We start from the raw sequence: 14,826 nt of genomic DNA, 5'->3' as shown, positions 1-14,826 counted from the left end.
GTGATACCAGACGTATTGGCTTGCCTTTCCTCTGGATATTATCATTTAGGCCGAGAGGGAGACCGTGATGATTGGGCAACTCACGAGTCTTCATATTTATCGCTCAGGCTTGTAGCATCCTGGAGAGGACACTTCAGCGACGTCCAAGGACTTAGGCACAACACGGGAAGAGGCAGTTACCGGTTATAAGCTCTGTCTGATTGGCGTAAGACTCGAGTGCCAGGGGCCACTTCCGACGGTGGGAGAGATCATTGCATCTCATTGGACAGCTACCGCTCGCCTCAAACTGGGCAGCCCCCAGCCAGTAAGGTGCGTCCCGCCACTATCCGCCTGCTTCACGGGGTGTGTGTAGCTTAGAAGTAATCTTTGACAAGCGGGTTGATATAGTACACCTACCAACAACAAAAATGAAATAATAAAGAAATCACTATTTCGTATTGCCACCTGGAATGTTAGGACTATGTGTCCAAGGTACATTGACGATGCCCAAGAGGTTGATTTCATCCGTAAGACTGCCGTAATTGACAGAGAGCTCCATCGTTTGAATGTTGACATCGCGGGACTGCAGCAAACGCGGCTTCCAGACGCGGGCTCTATCAGGGAGGATAATTACATATTCTTCTGGCAGGGGAAGTCTCAAGACGAGCCAAGACTTTATGGCATAGGATTTGCTGTTAAAAACACCCTCCTGGACTGTACTGTGCCACCATCCGGTGGAACAGAGCGAACTATTGCTTTGAAAATATTCCCCTCAAGTGGAACTGTCAACATCCTAAATGTGTACGCTCCCACCTTATCATCTAGCATGGAAGAGAAGGATCTGTTTTATGATTTACTCAGCGACAGAATAGCCAAAGTACCTAGCACCGAGACACTGTATATTCTAGGGGACTTTAATGCTAGAGTTGGATCAGATAATGACGTATGGCCGAATTGCCTGGGATATCATGGGGTGGGAAAATGAATGAAAATGGCCAGAGACTGCTTGAAGTTTGCTGCTTTTATGGACTCTGCATTACAAACACATATTTCCAGCTAAAGGATCAGCACAAGGTGTCCTGAAGACACCCGCGCTCTTATCACTGGCATCAACTTGACTTAGTCATAGCTAGGCGTTCTGGTCTCAAAAATGTGCTACTGACACGAAGTTATCATAGTGCTGATTGCAACACTGACCACGCACTGGTGGCGTGCACATTGAGGTTCACTCCTAAGAAATGTCACCACGCTAAACCGAGAGGTCATCCCCGTATCAACACAGATCATGTTCATGACACACAAAGAATGCAGGATTTTGCCAGTAATTTTGAAAGTGCTTTCCCATGAAACGTGCAAGCAGAAAGGAATGTTGATAAGAAATGAGCAAAACTCTCGGGTGCAATCTAGAACTCAGTAGTATTGGAAAAAGAAATAAGGACTGGTACGAGCAAAATTTGGAAGAAATGGAACCAGTCACTGAGGCTAAACGGAAAGCCCTGCTTGCTTACAAAAGAAACCCAAATGAAAGAACTCGAGATGACCTACGAAAAACAAAGACCAGGGCACAGCAAACATCTAGGCGATGCGCAAATAGCTACTGGCTGAATTTATGTGCAGGTATACAGAAATCGGCCTATTCTGGGGATGCTAAGGCAATGTACGATGGTATCAAGAAAGCAATTGGACCAACTGTCAGAAAAACAGCTCCTCTGAAGTCCAAGACGGGTGAAGTCATTACTGATGAAGGTAAACAAATGGAACGCTGGGTTGAACACTACCTCGAGTTGTATGCAGCCGAGAATGAAGGTAGCAGGGATGAATGTGACACCATCAAACCAATGCCAGTTATGGAAGAACTAGATGCAATGCCTACTATGGAAGAACTTAGTAGAGAAATAGATTCTCTTGCTAACGGAAAGGCCCCAGGTGAAGATGGGATCCCTGCAGAGGTTATTAAGTATAACAAGTCTGTTCTTCTCAAACATTTATATTCACTTATCACAACCAGCTGGGAAGAAGGTTATGTCCCGATGAGTATGCGGAATTCGAGGATAGTTACTCTATATAAACAGAAAGGGAACAGAAGTGACTGTAACAATTACCGAGGCATTTCATTACTAAGTGTAGCCTGGAAAGCTTATGCAAGAGTCATCCTAATGCGATTACAAATCTTAGCTTTCAGAATCTCAATGTGGCTTCAGGCCCGGCCGATCAACCGTAGATATGATCTTCTCCTAAAGACAGCTACGAGAGAAATGTCGTGAGCAGCAGAGGCCACTTTATATTGCTTTCATTGACCTTGTTAAAGCGTTTGATTTAGTGAGCAGAAATGGGCTTTTCAAACTGTTGCAGAAGATTGGATGCCCACCTAAACTACAACAGATAATTGTGTCTTTCCATGAGAAAACACAAGCAACAATCTGCTTCAACGGTAAAACATCAGAAGCATTCCCTGTTAATAGTGGTGTGAAACAGGGATATGTGTGTTCGCTCCAACTTTATTTGGGATTTTCTTTTCCCGTCTGCTCAGATTTGCCTTTGAAGACTGTGAGGAGGGAGTGTATCTACATATGAGGTCTGGTGGAAATCTTTTCAACATTGCTCGCCTCAAGGCCAAGACCAAAGTAAAAAATGGTTCAAATGGCTCTGAGCACTATGGGACTCAACATCTTAGGTCATAAATCCCCTAGAACTTAGAACTACTTAAACCTAACTAACCTAAGGACATCACACACATCCATGCCCGAGGCAGGATTCGAACCTGCGACCGTAGCAGTCCCGCGGTTCCAGACTGCAGCGCCAGAACCGCACGGCCACCGCGGTCGGCAGACCAAAGTAAATACAGTTGTTATCCGTGAGCTGTTATATGCGGACGATGCAGCTCTAGTAGCGAACACAGAAGATGAGCTGCAGTATATAATCAACAAATTATCAAATGCCTGTGAAAAATTTGGTCTACCCATCAGCCTTCAAAAGACTAAGATCATGGCGCAGAGCACTACCAACCTTCCATCCATCAGCATTGATGGCAATCCTCTCCAGGTAGTTGATAACTTTACCTACTTGGGATCCACAATATGTAGCAACTTGTCCATGGACATCGAAATTACTAACAGAATCGCAAAGGCATCATCTGTCATGGCTAGATTGGCTAGAGTATGGAAGAACGGACTGCTTACCACAAAAACTAAATTAAAATTCTACAACGCTTGTGTTATAAGCACCCTTCTCTATAGCTGTGAGACATGGACAACTCTTTCCAGGCACGAATCTCGACTCAACAGCTTCCATCTCCGCTGTCTCCGGAAGATCCTTCAGATTTCTTGGAGAAATAGAGCACCCAACACCGAAGCCTTTCATCGTGCAAGCAGAACCAGCATCTTTGCACTCCTAAGTCATCGACGTCTAAGATGGTTGGGACATGTCAGGCGCATGGATCCTGAACGGATACCGAAACAACTGCTGTACGGAGAACTTCAGGAGGGTGTGAGGCCAGTGGGACGACCGCATCTTCGTTCCAAGGATGTCTGCAAGAGAGACCTGACCAAGACCAGAATCGATCCGAGTCGCTGGGAAAGTATTGCAGATGACCGTGTCAAGTGGCGAGTAGCTGTGCGCAACGGCGTCAAGCTCTCAGAGGACGAACGCACACAGGAACAAATCAGGAAGAGGACAAAGCGAAGAGACAGAGCGGGTTCTGTTAGAAGTCCCTCAAATTTCACATGTCCAAACTGCAGTAGGGACTGCCACTCTCCCTCGAGGATGGACGGATGCCATTATTGTCTTTCCTCTACCATTTATCCCGTATGTTAAAATCAAATTAACCATTCTTAATGTAACATTAATTCTCACTATATCACCGACTTTAACACCCGCACATCGACCCTCCACCATGCTTCACCACTGGCGGCGTACAATGCTCTTCGTACGTTCTCCCCAAAGTCGACGGACAGACATTCGACGATGACTTCTAAATACTTCAGACATAGGTTCGTCTGTGAATAACACCTTGGATACTTGCTGCACGGCTCCATTGATTTTGTTAATGTAACCAGTGCAATCTTATTACCTCATTACATTTGTGTAATAAAGATTTTTTGGCCGCTATGCACCCCTTTAAGCCTTGTTGCACTGTTGAGACAGAGATTGGAGCTGCTCAAATACTACCTGCTTCCTCGCGTGTTTCAGGTGGAGTATGAGTCCTCTGACATTTACTCTGTACATATACGAACTGATCTTCTCTGTATAATGTTACTTGGATTCTTCCAGATAGCGGAACACTTGCACTGGCACCAGTCTGCTTGAATCGCTGTAATGCATACGGCACTATAGACTGGGTTATGTCACCTTTTGTTGCTATTGTACTACAGAATAACCTTCCTGATGCAGAACTGCAATTACAGCACGTTTTTCAATTCCAATCTCCTGCTTTCGTCCCATTCGGATATAATATGGTATGAACATAATCAGGTATACAAACACACTGCTAGATACCCACAGTGTAATGTAAATTAATGCGAATTGATTGCTACATAGGCAGCTGAAGGAATGAGGACTATTCGAATTGAACCGTCTCACGTAAAAGCGCGTCAGTGTTGTTGTGCTTACTCATGAACGCCCCTCTATGCGGATAACCAGTCAAATACACAAAAGAGGCGTTTAGTCTTTATGTGTTTATACTTGTTTTATTATCAGAAGGGTATACGATTCAAAATGAAATCCCTGTTTTAACCAGTAAATCATAGTTGTGATAGGTGATAGAAAACTTTCGACCGGTAGTGTACATTGATAATTTTTGTATATTTTAGATTTCCTGGGTAGAGCGGGCTGAGAACAGAGTCAGAGATTATTCATCCAACTATCAGATTAGCTGGGAGAGGGGCCCATATGGTAATAGCTGCAAGGGCATCTCTGGTTTCGGCATTCACTTTACACCATTTCCAAAATATCGTGACCGGCACCTAACAATGCCAACAATTTTTTGTTTTATTATGGGACTATACGTCCAGTAGACAAAAGATTTAGAACCTAATGCACACGAAAGTGTAGCTGTTTATTTGTAATCAGTGTACAGTCGATGACGAGCCCGATAAGTGCAGTGCATCTATGTTCTGTGTGTGGGAGAGTTTATGAATAAAGAACGTTCCTTCTGCTGTAAATGGTGTAGTGTACAGCTCGAAACGCCAACAGCAGAGTGAGTGGGACTTGGGATTGCGCGCAGGCGGCAAGGACCCGCGCGACTCGGCGGCGCGCAGCCGCGGTGGCATCACGAGCACCGTCTGGAGCCTGGAGCCGGCGTCCCGCACCTGGAGCGCCGAGCCCGACATGCTCACCGCCCGACAGAGCTTCGCGCTCGTCGCCTGCTCCGGCCGCCTCTACGCTATCGGCGGGCAGGACCGTAGTGGCAGGTTGTAAAACTGCTCCTTCCCCCACTACGTTGTCACATATTATTAACATGGATGTACAAATATATGTACGTATGTTCCACATCTCCTCCTAAACCGTTGGACCTATTTCAACCGAAGTTAGAAAAATATCACTTATTTTTTGGAAAGAATTGCTATGGGGGTAAGAACCACCTATCTCTCAAAGGACTGGGGGTGTGGATAGAATACAAGTGAAGGCCGCAACGCACGAATACCCATACTTTATCCAGCCAGTATATGTGAATGATAGTTCTTAGCGCCTTGCAACAAGCTTTACACATAGTTTCAACCATTTATGAAACTTTTTGTCGCTGACGAACCCCACGAAACGATGATAGGAAAAAAATTATCACCACTATATTTTCTTGGAGAAGTGCTGTCTTGTAACACTTATTCACTACCGGTTTCGATCATGGACCAGTTTCACAATGGAAAAACGTCTATTAATAGCATATATGCTATTTAACCACGAAAGTATACACTATTGCTGACTTGAAAGCCTAATAAAACTGATACTTAACACCGTAATAAAGGCCTAGCTAAGCAGAAAACAACGTTAAAAATATGAAAACATGTAAGAGCAGTAAGTGCACAGCACTAATGCACAGGAATTGAGCCTGTATTACGGCGTGAAGTTACAATTTTCTCAAGGCATCTTAGAAAACGAGAACGGATAAAAATCAAAGTACACAGGAACTTAAAGATTGTCATGTTGTCAAAATTATAATAACAGTGAAGTGCAACTAACATCACTGATTAGCAGAGATGTAGTGTAAACATAAAACATCAACGAGAATAATCTGTCATTCCAACCGTAAAAGTCTTTTGCGAAAATATTCTATACAAAAAAAACTTAGATGATTAGAGCGATCTAACAACAAATAGACAGTGGGCAGTTTACTTACTGATGCAGTATGGACATCTATTTCAATTAGATGTAAGTATGTACGCAAACTGACCTTTCTGTACAACTTTTATAAATGTAAATATACTCACCAAATGTTACATCTACAGATTTACTTGAGGCTGGCGCTATAGCCAAAACAAGCTTGTAGTAAAGAAGGAGGATTACTGATTAAACCATTTTCAGTTTACCTGGAATTATTCACACAAAATACCATATTGTGACGTAATCTATGCTGCGGCCCAACTGAAAATGAGCAAAATTTATGTATATGTTTTAACCTTTAAAAACGTATCAGTCTATTTTACCATCTGTATATAATTAAAGATTGACGTCGATAATATGCGCAATACAACTCCTCCAAATTGCCACGCCCCACCCCATCGCCTTCTCTCCTCATCACCAAGGCCAATGAATGGACAGCAAATAGAGAAATAGTCTTATCATTGCCGGATAATTTGAGCAGCCTCTTATAACTATTTAGTGCTTTGACAAGAAAGAACAACAGCGACTGGTACCATGTGTAAATTGAAAATATGTAACCGTGAAAATTAATTTCTAACGTGTGTATTAATGTTATATTTTAGACTTTGATCTTACGTTGTCCATATTATACGTAGAGTGCAAAGGTTGAATAATACGGAAGTGTTGATAAATTTGACGAAAGACACATAAGCTAGGTCTCCCAATTTTAGGCAGTATTTACGACCTGAGTAAACGCTTCGCTAGAACAGCTTTACAAAAAGAACAAGAGATAATGAAGGAAAGAGAAATTGAAACAGTTGAAAGACAGAAGGAAATAAGATCATAGTTGTGTTGCGGTCTTCAGTGGGAAGTTTGGTTTGATGCATCTCTCCACGCTAGTCTATAATGCACAAGCCACTTCATCTCAGAATAACTGCTGCAACTTACATACATTTGAACCTGCTTCCTGTGTTCATCCCTTCAGCTCCTTCCTAAATTTTTACCCCTCCCCCCTCCCTACTTCCCTCCATTAGCCGACTGACAATTCCTGAATGCCTCAGGATCTGTCCTATCAGCTGATCTCTTCTTTTAATCAAGTTGTGCCATAAATTTCCTTTCAGTTCGGTTTAGTATCTCCTCATTAGTACTCGATCTGCCCATCTAATCTTCATCATTCTTCTGTAGCAACGAGTGTCAGAAGCTTGTATGTCCTTCTTGTCCGAACTACACCCGCATGTCATTGCCGTACAAGGCTGCACCCCAGACACACACCTTCAGAAAAGACTTCCTAACACTTAAATTTATGTTATATGTCAATAGATTTCTCTAAATCTGAAATGCTTTTCTTGCTATAGCCAGCCGGCATTTTCTATCCTCTCTACTTCGACCAACATCAGTTATTTCTCTGCCCAAATATCAGAACTCATCTATTACTTTTAGCGTCCCATTTCCTATTCTAATTCCCCCCAGTATAGTCTGATTTGCTTAGCCTATATTTCATTACTCTTGTTTTATTTTTGTTGATGTTCACCTTATAACCACTTTTCAGGACACTATCCATTCCGTTCAACGGCTCTTTCAAGTCCTTGGCTCTCTCTGACAGAATTACAATGTCATCGGCAAACCTCGTTGTTCTTACTTCCTCTCTCTGAACTTAAATTTTTTCTCCAAAAATTTTCTTTGGTTTCCTTTACTGGTTGCTCAGTGTACAGATTGAATAACATTTCAGATAAGCTACAACTCTGTCACACTCCCTTCCCTTTCATGTTCTTCGAGTCTCATAATTACAGTCTAATTTCTGTACAAGTGCCAAAGGGGGACATACCGACTATTACGTAGGTGGTCATAATGTTCTGACTGGTCAGTGTGTATAAGAATATGATGGATTTTACCACATGTACTACGTAATTTGTGCGTTGAAGAAGTGTGAAAGAGGAAGAAAAGGACAACAAAGGGATAGTAATAATGCAAACGTCCATCGCTTGTTTTGCCCTTCTGTCTCACATTAAGGAAGTATTCTGTAATTGATAGCCTACACCTAGAATTCAACATGTTCATTTACTGTATTTTAAAATCGTTTAAGTTCCAGCGAAACACCAAAACACTATTCAAGTTTTCTAAAGATTATTGAACTATTTCTTAATGGTGGACTTCCTATAACGCGGCTGGTCACTGCGGTCACCGCAGTGCGACTGACGAACACGGCAGACACATTGACTAGCGGTTACTACGAAGCGTCCGTGGCTCCTGACTGATTGCAGTATATGCAAAAAAGGGTTTCCCCGTTTTGTTACTGTAGGAAATACCGTGTGTAAGAAAAGATTCATCAAATTCTGGAGTTAATTTTTCGGTAGAGGGTCTCCTTTTCCTTTAAGAAATTGAAAAAAAAGTTTTTTTCCGGTATATGCGTTATCTTCGTTATATGATCCTTGTTCGATTCAGAGGAAAGTAACTGACACAATAAACCGATTTTTTGTATATAGTAGTATCACATCACAGCTTGATGATAAAGTGTCAATTTTTCGATGTTGGTCATAGTTATTGTGACATTTGGAAGTTAAGTAAGCCGGCCGCGGTGGTCTCGCGGTTCTAGGCGCACAGTCCGGAACCGCGCGAATGCTACGGTCGCAGGTTCGAATCCTGCCCCGGGCATGGATATGTGTGATGTCCTTAGGTTAGTTAGGTTTAAGTAGTTGTAAGTTCTAGGGGACTGATGACCACAGCTGTTAAGTCTCATAGTGCTCAGAGCCATTTGAACCATTTGAAGTTAAGTAAACCTATTGCATTAAGTTTGAGGGGTACGCAGTGCACAGTGTTGGTGCCGGTTACTTTACGTTTGGTTCATTTGAGGTATACATTGCGAAGCAGTAGCCCTGGAAACTGCCGTACCGAAGCCTGTATGTTTCTTCCGATATGTGGACGACACATTTGTAATCTGGCCAAATGGAAAGGATCAACTACAAATATTTCTACAACATCCAAATTCCATCCATAATAACATACAGTTCACTATGGATATCGAGAAAAATTGACAACTACCCTTTCTCACCTTGGTACACAGAGCATATACGATCTCGGACGAAGAGAACTTATCAACGTTACTCAAACACCTGGAGACTGTGATCCGCAGGAATGGATATGGCAACCGCCAAGTCCAAAGGGCCTTCGGACAACAGGCGCAGTACGGACCAAGATGAAGAACAAATGGAAGATGAGAAAAAAGACCTGGTGTTTTTACCTTTTGCAGGCAGCGTGTATTCCAAAATAGGGAGACTTTAGGTGACACAAGATCGACAGTCTTCCGATCACCGGCTAAGGCGCGCGCTTTACTTGGAACGGTGAAAGACGATGTCGGCCTCAAGAAAGCGGGCGTTACAAATCCTATATCGGCCAAACAGTTCGTAAGGTGGAAGATCGATGCAAAGAACACCAACGCTACACATGTCTAGGCCAACCAAGCCAATCTGCCCTAGCAGAACACTGCATAAACACTGGACACACAGCGAATTACGACGAGAAAAAGCACTAGCCTTCACAAATAACTACAGTGACTGCATCTTCAAAGAGGCCATAGAAATTCGCGTAACAGACAACCTCGTCAGCAGGGCACTGGTTACCAACGCAGTAAGGCCTGGAAACCAATACCGAGCTCAATTAAGAAGCAACGTTGTAAGCGCACACGAGACCACTCCGCCACGGCCGCCGAAGGGATACTGCCCCTCCCTCCCCCTTCCCATCCACCACACCACCACCACCTATGCAGCTACCGTTACCTTCACCACTGGACACGCTGCACTTCGCCGGCGCACGGAATCACATCCGGACCCGCGAGGGAAAAATACTATCGTCAGAGAGCGGACATACCATTGCATCAGCACCACCTGATGATGGTGGAACGGTTATTCACCGAAATATCGTGGGCGTTTGACGGTCGTACCTGGCTGGACACCCGAGAACCCTTCAAACAACAGAACACTACAGAGGTTTATTTAACATTTGTATTAGAAATTTGTTAACCTGTCAGGTTGTGTATAGCCAGTTATGTTTATTTATATTGTTGTCAGTAAAATTCGCCTGCGGTTGTGATAAAGATGTGTCAGTATTAACAGTTGAGGATGCTGAACATGCTGGTAAAAAATTCTTAAGAAGTTCGTTATGATTACCCAGATATAACGTCATCTGAAATGATATCATTTTCGCTTCTTTGATCAAATCTGGTCTCAGTTTTTTTTAACAGATATTGTTGTCTGAAAAATAAATCGTCGCCGTCACCGTCACCTCGCACCTACTTGATCGCCGTTTCCACAAGTTTTTTGCAATCTACAACTGTAAATGACAATTTTATAAAGACATTGTCAGTAGTAGGTTCGGTAGCAGTACTGTACCGTGAGCTGCGGCTGCGAGGTACCTGCACTGCTGATGCAACCCACCTGTCACCACAGGCCACAGATTCGACGAAATTACACTTGATCGAACGCGGAATAAAGATAATGACAAATATCTTATTGGGAGACAAGTATCAGACAAAATCTAGCACGCGCTACAAAAACGAAGAAAACACAAAACACCATAAAAGCACTTATATATCAGAATGAGATTTTCACTCTGCAGCGGAGTATGCGCTGATATGAAACTTCCTGGCAGATTAAAACTTTGTGCCCGACCGAGACTCAAGCTCGGGACCTTTGTCTGGTAGAACACTTGCCGGCGAAAGGCAAAGGTCCCGAGTTCGAGTCTCGGTCGGGCACACAGTTTTAATCTGCCATGAAGTTTCACTTATGTATCATTTACTAGAACAACGCATAAAATTTTCTCGATTTGGATTTTGTAAAGCAAAATGTAAATCCAGTAAAATATGGATCAAAAAGTGAGAAATTTTAAAATGTGAACACATGAATAATAGTGAAAATAATCGATCACCATTCGGAACATATCTCACAGAGCAAAATCGTAAAGGACTACATTTACGAAACAACTGAGACTGGAACGATCGAACAGAGAATGTTGTGGTGAAGCCAAACCGAAATCTGCATTTTATTGGCTGAACAATTAGAAGGTGCAACATGTCTACTAAAGAGACTGCTTACACTACGCTTGGCCGTCCACTTCTGGAGTACTGCTGAGCGGAACGGACTCATAACCAGGTGGGACTGACGGGGGAGCTCGTTTCGTATTATTGCGAAATAAGGGAGAAAGTGTCAAGGTTATGTTGCGCGAGTTGGAGTGGCAGTCATTAAAACAAAGGCGTTTTTGTTGCGGTGATAATCCCTCCGAATGCAATTTTTTTTTCTGATGCCCGCCTACATGGGAGAAATAGTCATCGTAATAAAAGAAGAAAAACCAGAGCTCGCACGAAAACATTTAAGTGTTCGGTTTTGAAGCGCGATCTTTGAGAATGGAAAGACAGAGAAATAGTGTGAGGTGGTTCGATCATCCTCTGCCAGGCACTTAGGTGTGAGCTGCAGAGTAGTCATATAGCGTAGAAAGAAACAGACATATCACAGTGCCTATCAATTTTACACAGACCAGATAAAGGAAGACACCACAACAACCTCCAAACATCGGCTTGGTTTCTACGTAATTTGCAGAAATAAACTTGTCAAGTGGATATTGTCAACCAATGAAATAATAACCCCCTTTTAAATAATCTTATGGTTTACGAAAATTTACATTGGGAATGGGCATGGGCCGGACAATGAAATTATACTGCAACGTTTTAATTTGGTCGACTGTACCAAAGGCCTTGGTGGTGCTTCTATGGAATACCTCCAAGGCTGTGGTGTCTATTATTGTGAAGGTTGTTTTTCTTAGCCTAGATCGCGATGAAAGCTATACCATTTATTACAAATAAAATAAAATGAAATAAAATAAAAATAAAAGTTTATGGCAATATCAGCGAAGTTTTTTTTTTTTTTTTTTTTTTAGGTTGATGTTTGATTTTCTTTTTGATTAACTAACTCAGGTCACTACGGCAGTATACGTATTCTCCTTATCAGCGCCGAATTACTGGAGTTGGATGGAATTTGGTAGTCATATTTTCAGCTAGAATTAAAAAACCGAGTGTACCTACAAAATTTCATCCAACTCTAGTACATTTGTACTGATAGAGAGAATGTGTACTCGTATACTGTTATAAATAGCGTAGTTACTTAATCAAAAAGAGAAACTAGTCATTATCCTACAAAAGAAAGAAAGACTTTATTGGATATTACCACTCTTTTTAAAATATAATGTAATGTAGCTTTCATCGTGATCTAGGCTAAGAACAACAATGTTTCCGATAATAGCAATCTTTCCAATAATAGCCACCATAGGTATAGAAATAGTCCATTACTGTGCCATGTTGGTCTCTGGTATAGCCAACCAAATTACTAGCTGACGTGACGTGAGATGTGAACAAATGTGTCCGTCGTCTTTAGCCTAGCCCGTTGGTCACCGTGTCAGGTAAAGCTAACGAGGACCTCTATGCTATAATGTATGAAGCAAAACTTTTCCTCAAGTAAATAAAATGTGAATATCTTTCAAATAATGTGAAAGCTTTTGTAAACCAGAAAATATCGAATATCCTGTTATACTGTGGGACAAAACTGTCAAATTTGTTCGAAAAATCCTCGCTGCCGGTTTGCGATCGGCTTAAGCACGAAACTACGGTAGTTACTGCTGTGCAACAAATAATTGATCAAAAAATTTTTCTAGTTGCAGCATTTTCTTCAGTGACATTTACGAAGACAGCCGCAGTGTTCTCAAACGATTGTGTATAAAACAATGAAAGATCTTGTGTTTACGTATTTTTCTGTTTTGCAGAGAATGTAGCTTTACCATCGAATCCAGTAGTTTGCGATCAGCCTGGCCTTAGCGTACCAGTTCCAAGATACATGCACCAAGTTAGGCTCTTTGTGTGCAGAGTGCTGCGGTCGGTGGAGCGCTTCAACCCCGTGTCCGGCGTGTGGGAGTACGTGGCGCCGATGCGGGAGGCACGCATGGGTCTGGCGGCCGCCCAGTTCCGGGGGCTCCTCTGGGTGGCCGGCGGCATGAACGGCGAGCGCTCGCACACCATCACCGACACCGTCGAGTGCTACGACCCCCGCAGCAACGCGTAAGCACACGCAAACTACTGGCACCCCGACGTACGGCGTGGATAGCGATGAGGCTCTTGACAGTCACAAAAACTCACAACTTGATATTTGTACGAATGATATTTATTATACTACACAGACAAGCATATTGCATTGCAATACTGGCGAATGCACTCTTCCAGGTATCCCGTTACATATAACATTAAGTCGAACGTTAGCGCCTTTTTATTCAAACAGCAACAATGTGTACGGTAGCCGAGACAAGTTCTGTCACTCGTGTAGCATCACAGATAAAATCGTAAACTCACTGATAATGCCATAGTAGTGAAGAAACAAAAATGGTGGGTATTAACAAACAAATTTTTGTCAAACATTCGACACAGTGTGATAACGAAATCTAGGAGTACGTCATGATTCCACTTTTATACACTACTGGCCATTAAAATTGCTACACCACGAACATGACGTGCTACAGACGCGAAATTTAACCGACAGGAAGAAGATGCTGTGATATGCAAATGATTAGCTTTTCAGAGCATTCACACAAAGTTGGCGCCGGTGGCGACACGTACAACGTGCTGAAATGAGGAAAGTTTCCAACCGATTTCTGATACAGAAACAGCAGTTGACAGGCGTTGCCGGGTGAAGCGTTGTTGTGATGCTCATGAAGGAGGAGAATATTTCCGACTTTGATAAAGGTCGGATTGTAACCTATCGCGATTGCGGTTTATCGTATCGCGACACTGTTTCTCGCGTTCGTCGAAATCCAACGACTGCTAGCAGAATATGGAATCGGTGGGTTTAGGAGGGTAATACGGAACGCCGTGCTGGATCCCAACGGCCTCGTACCACTAGCAGTCGAGATGACAGGCATGTTATCCGCATGGCTGTAACGGATCGTGCAGCCACGTCTCGATCCCTGAGTCAACAGACGGGGATGTTTTGCAAGTCAACAACAATCTGCACGAACAGTTCGACGACGTTTGCAGAAGTACGGACTATCAGCTCGGAGACGATGGCTGCGGTTACCCTTGACGCTGCATCACAGACAGGAGCGCTTGCGATGCTGTACTCAACGACGAACCAGGGTGCACGAATGACAAAACGCCATTTATTTGGATGAATCCAGGTTCTGTTTGCAGCATCATGATGGTAGCATCCGTGTTTGGCGTCATCGCGGTGAACGCACATTGGAAGCGTGTATTCGTCATCGCCATACTGGCGTATCACCAGGCGTGATGGCATAGGGTGCCATTGGTTACAAGTCTCGGTCACCTCTTGTTCGCATTGACGGCACTTTGAACAGTGGACGTTACATTTCAGATGTATTACGACCCGTGGCTCTACCCTTCATTCGATCCCTGCGAAACCCTACATTTCAGCAGGATAATGCACGACCGCACGTTGCAGGTCATGTACAGACCTTTCTGGATACAGAAAATGTTCGACTGCTGCCTGGCCAGCACATTCTCCAGAC

The 14,826-nt window shown here is 43.1% G+C and overlaps 1 protein-coding gene across 1 annotated transcript in view; it reads left to right on the top strand.

Annotated features, from left to right (window-relative positions):
- Positions 1 to 14,826, top strand: part of LOC126450820 (uncharacterized) — a 194,513-nt gene that overhangs the window by 166,198 nt on the left and 13,489 nt on the right. Inside the window, exons 15-17 of the mRNA XM_050091029.1 lie at positions 1,597 to 1,905; positions 5,201 to 5,387; positions 13,178 to 13,369. Coding sequence (XP_049946986.1) covers positions 1,597 to 1,905; positions 5,201 to 5,387; positions 13,178 to 13,369 — 688 coding nt within the window. The remainder of the gene's footprint in view (positions 1 to 1,596; positions 1,906 to 5,200; positions 5,388 to 13,177; positions 13,370 to 14,826) is intronic.

Source organism: Schistocerca serialis, chromosome 1, assembly GCF_023864345.2.
Source record: "Schistocerca serialis cubense isolate TAMUIC-IGC-003099 chromosome 1, iqSchSeri2.2, whole genome shotgun sequence".
NCBI classification, from domain to species: domain Eukaryota; kingdom Metazoa; phylum Arthropoda; class Insecta; order Orthoptera; family Acrididae; genus Schistocerca; species Schistocerca serialis.
Note: the sequence above shows the minus strand (reverse complement) of the source record. Positions and strands in the feature narration are given on the sequence as shown.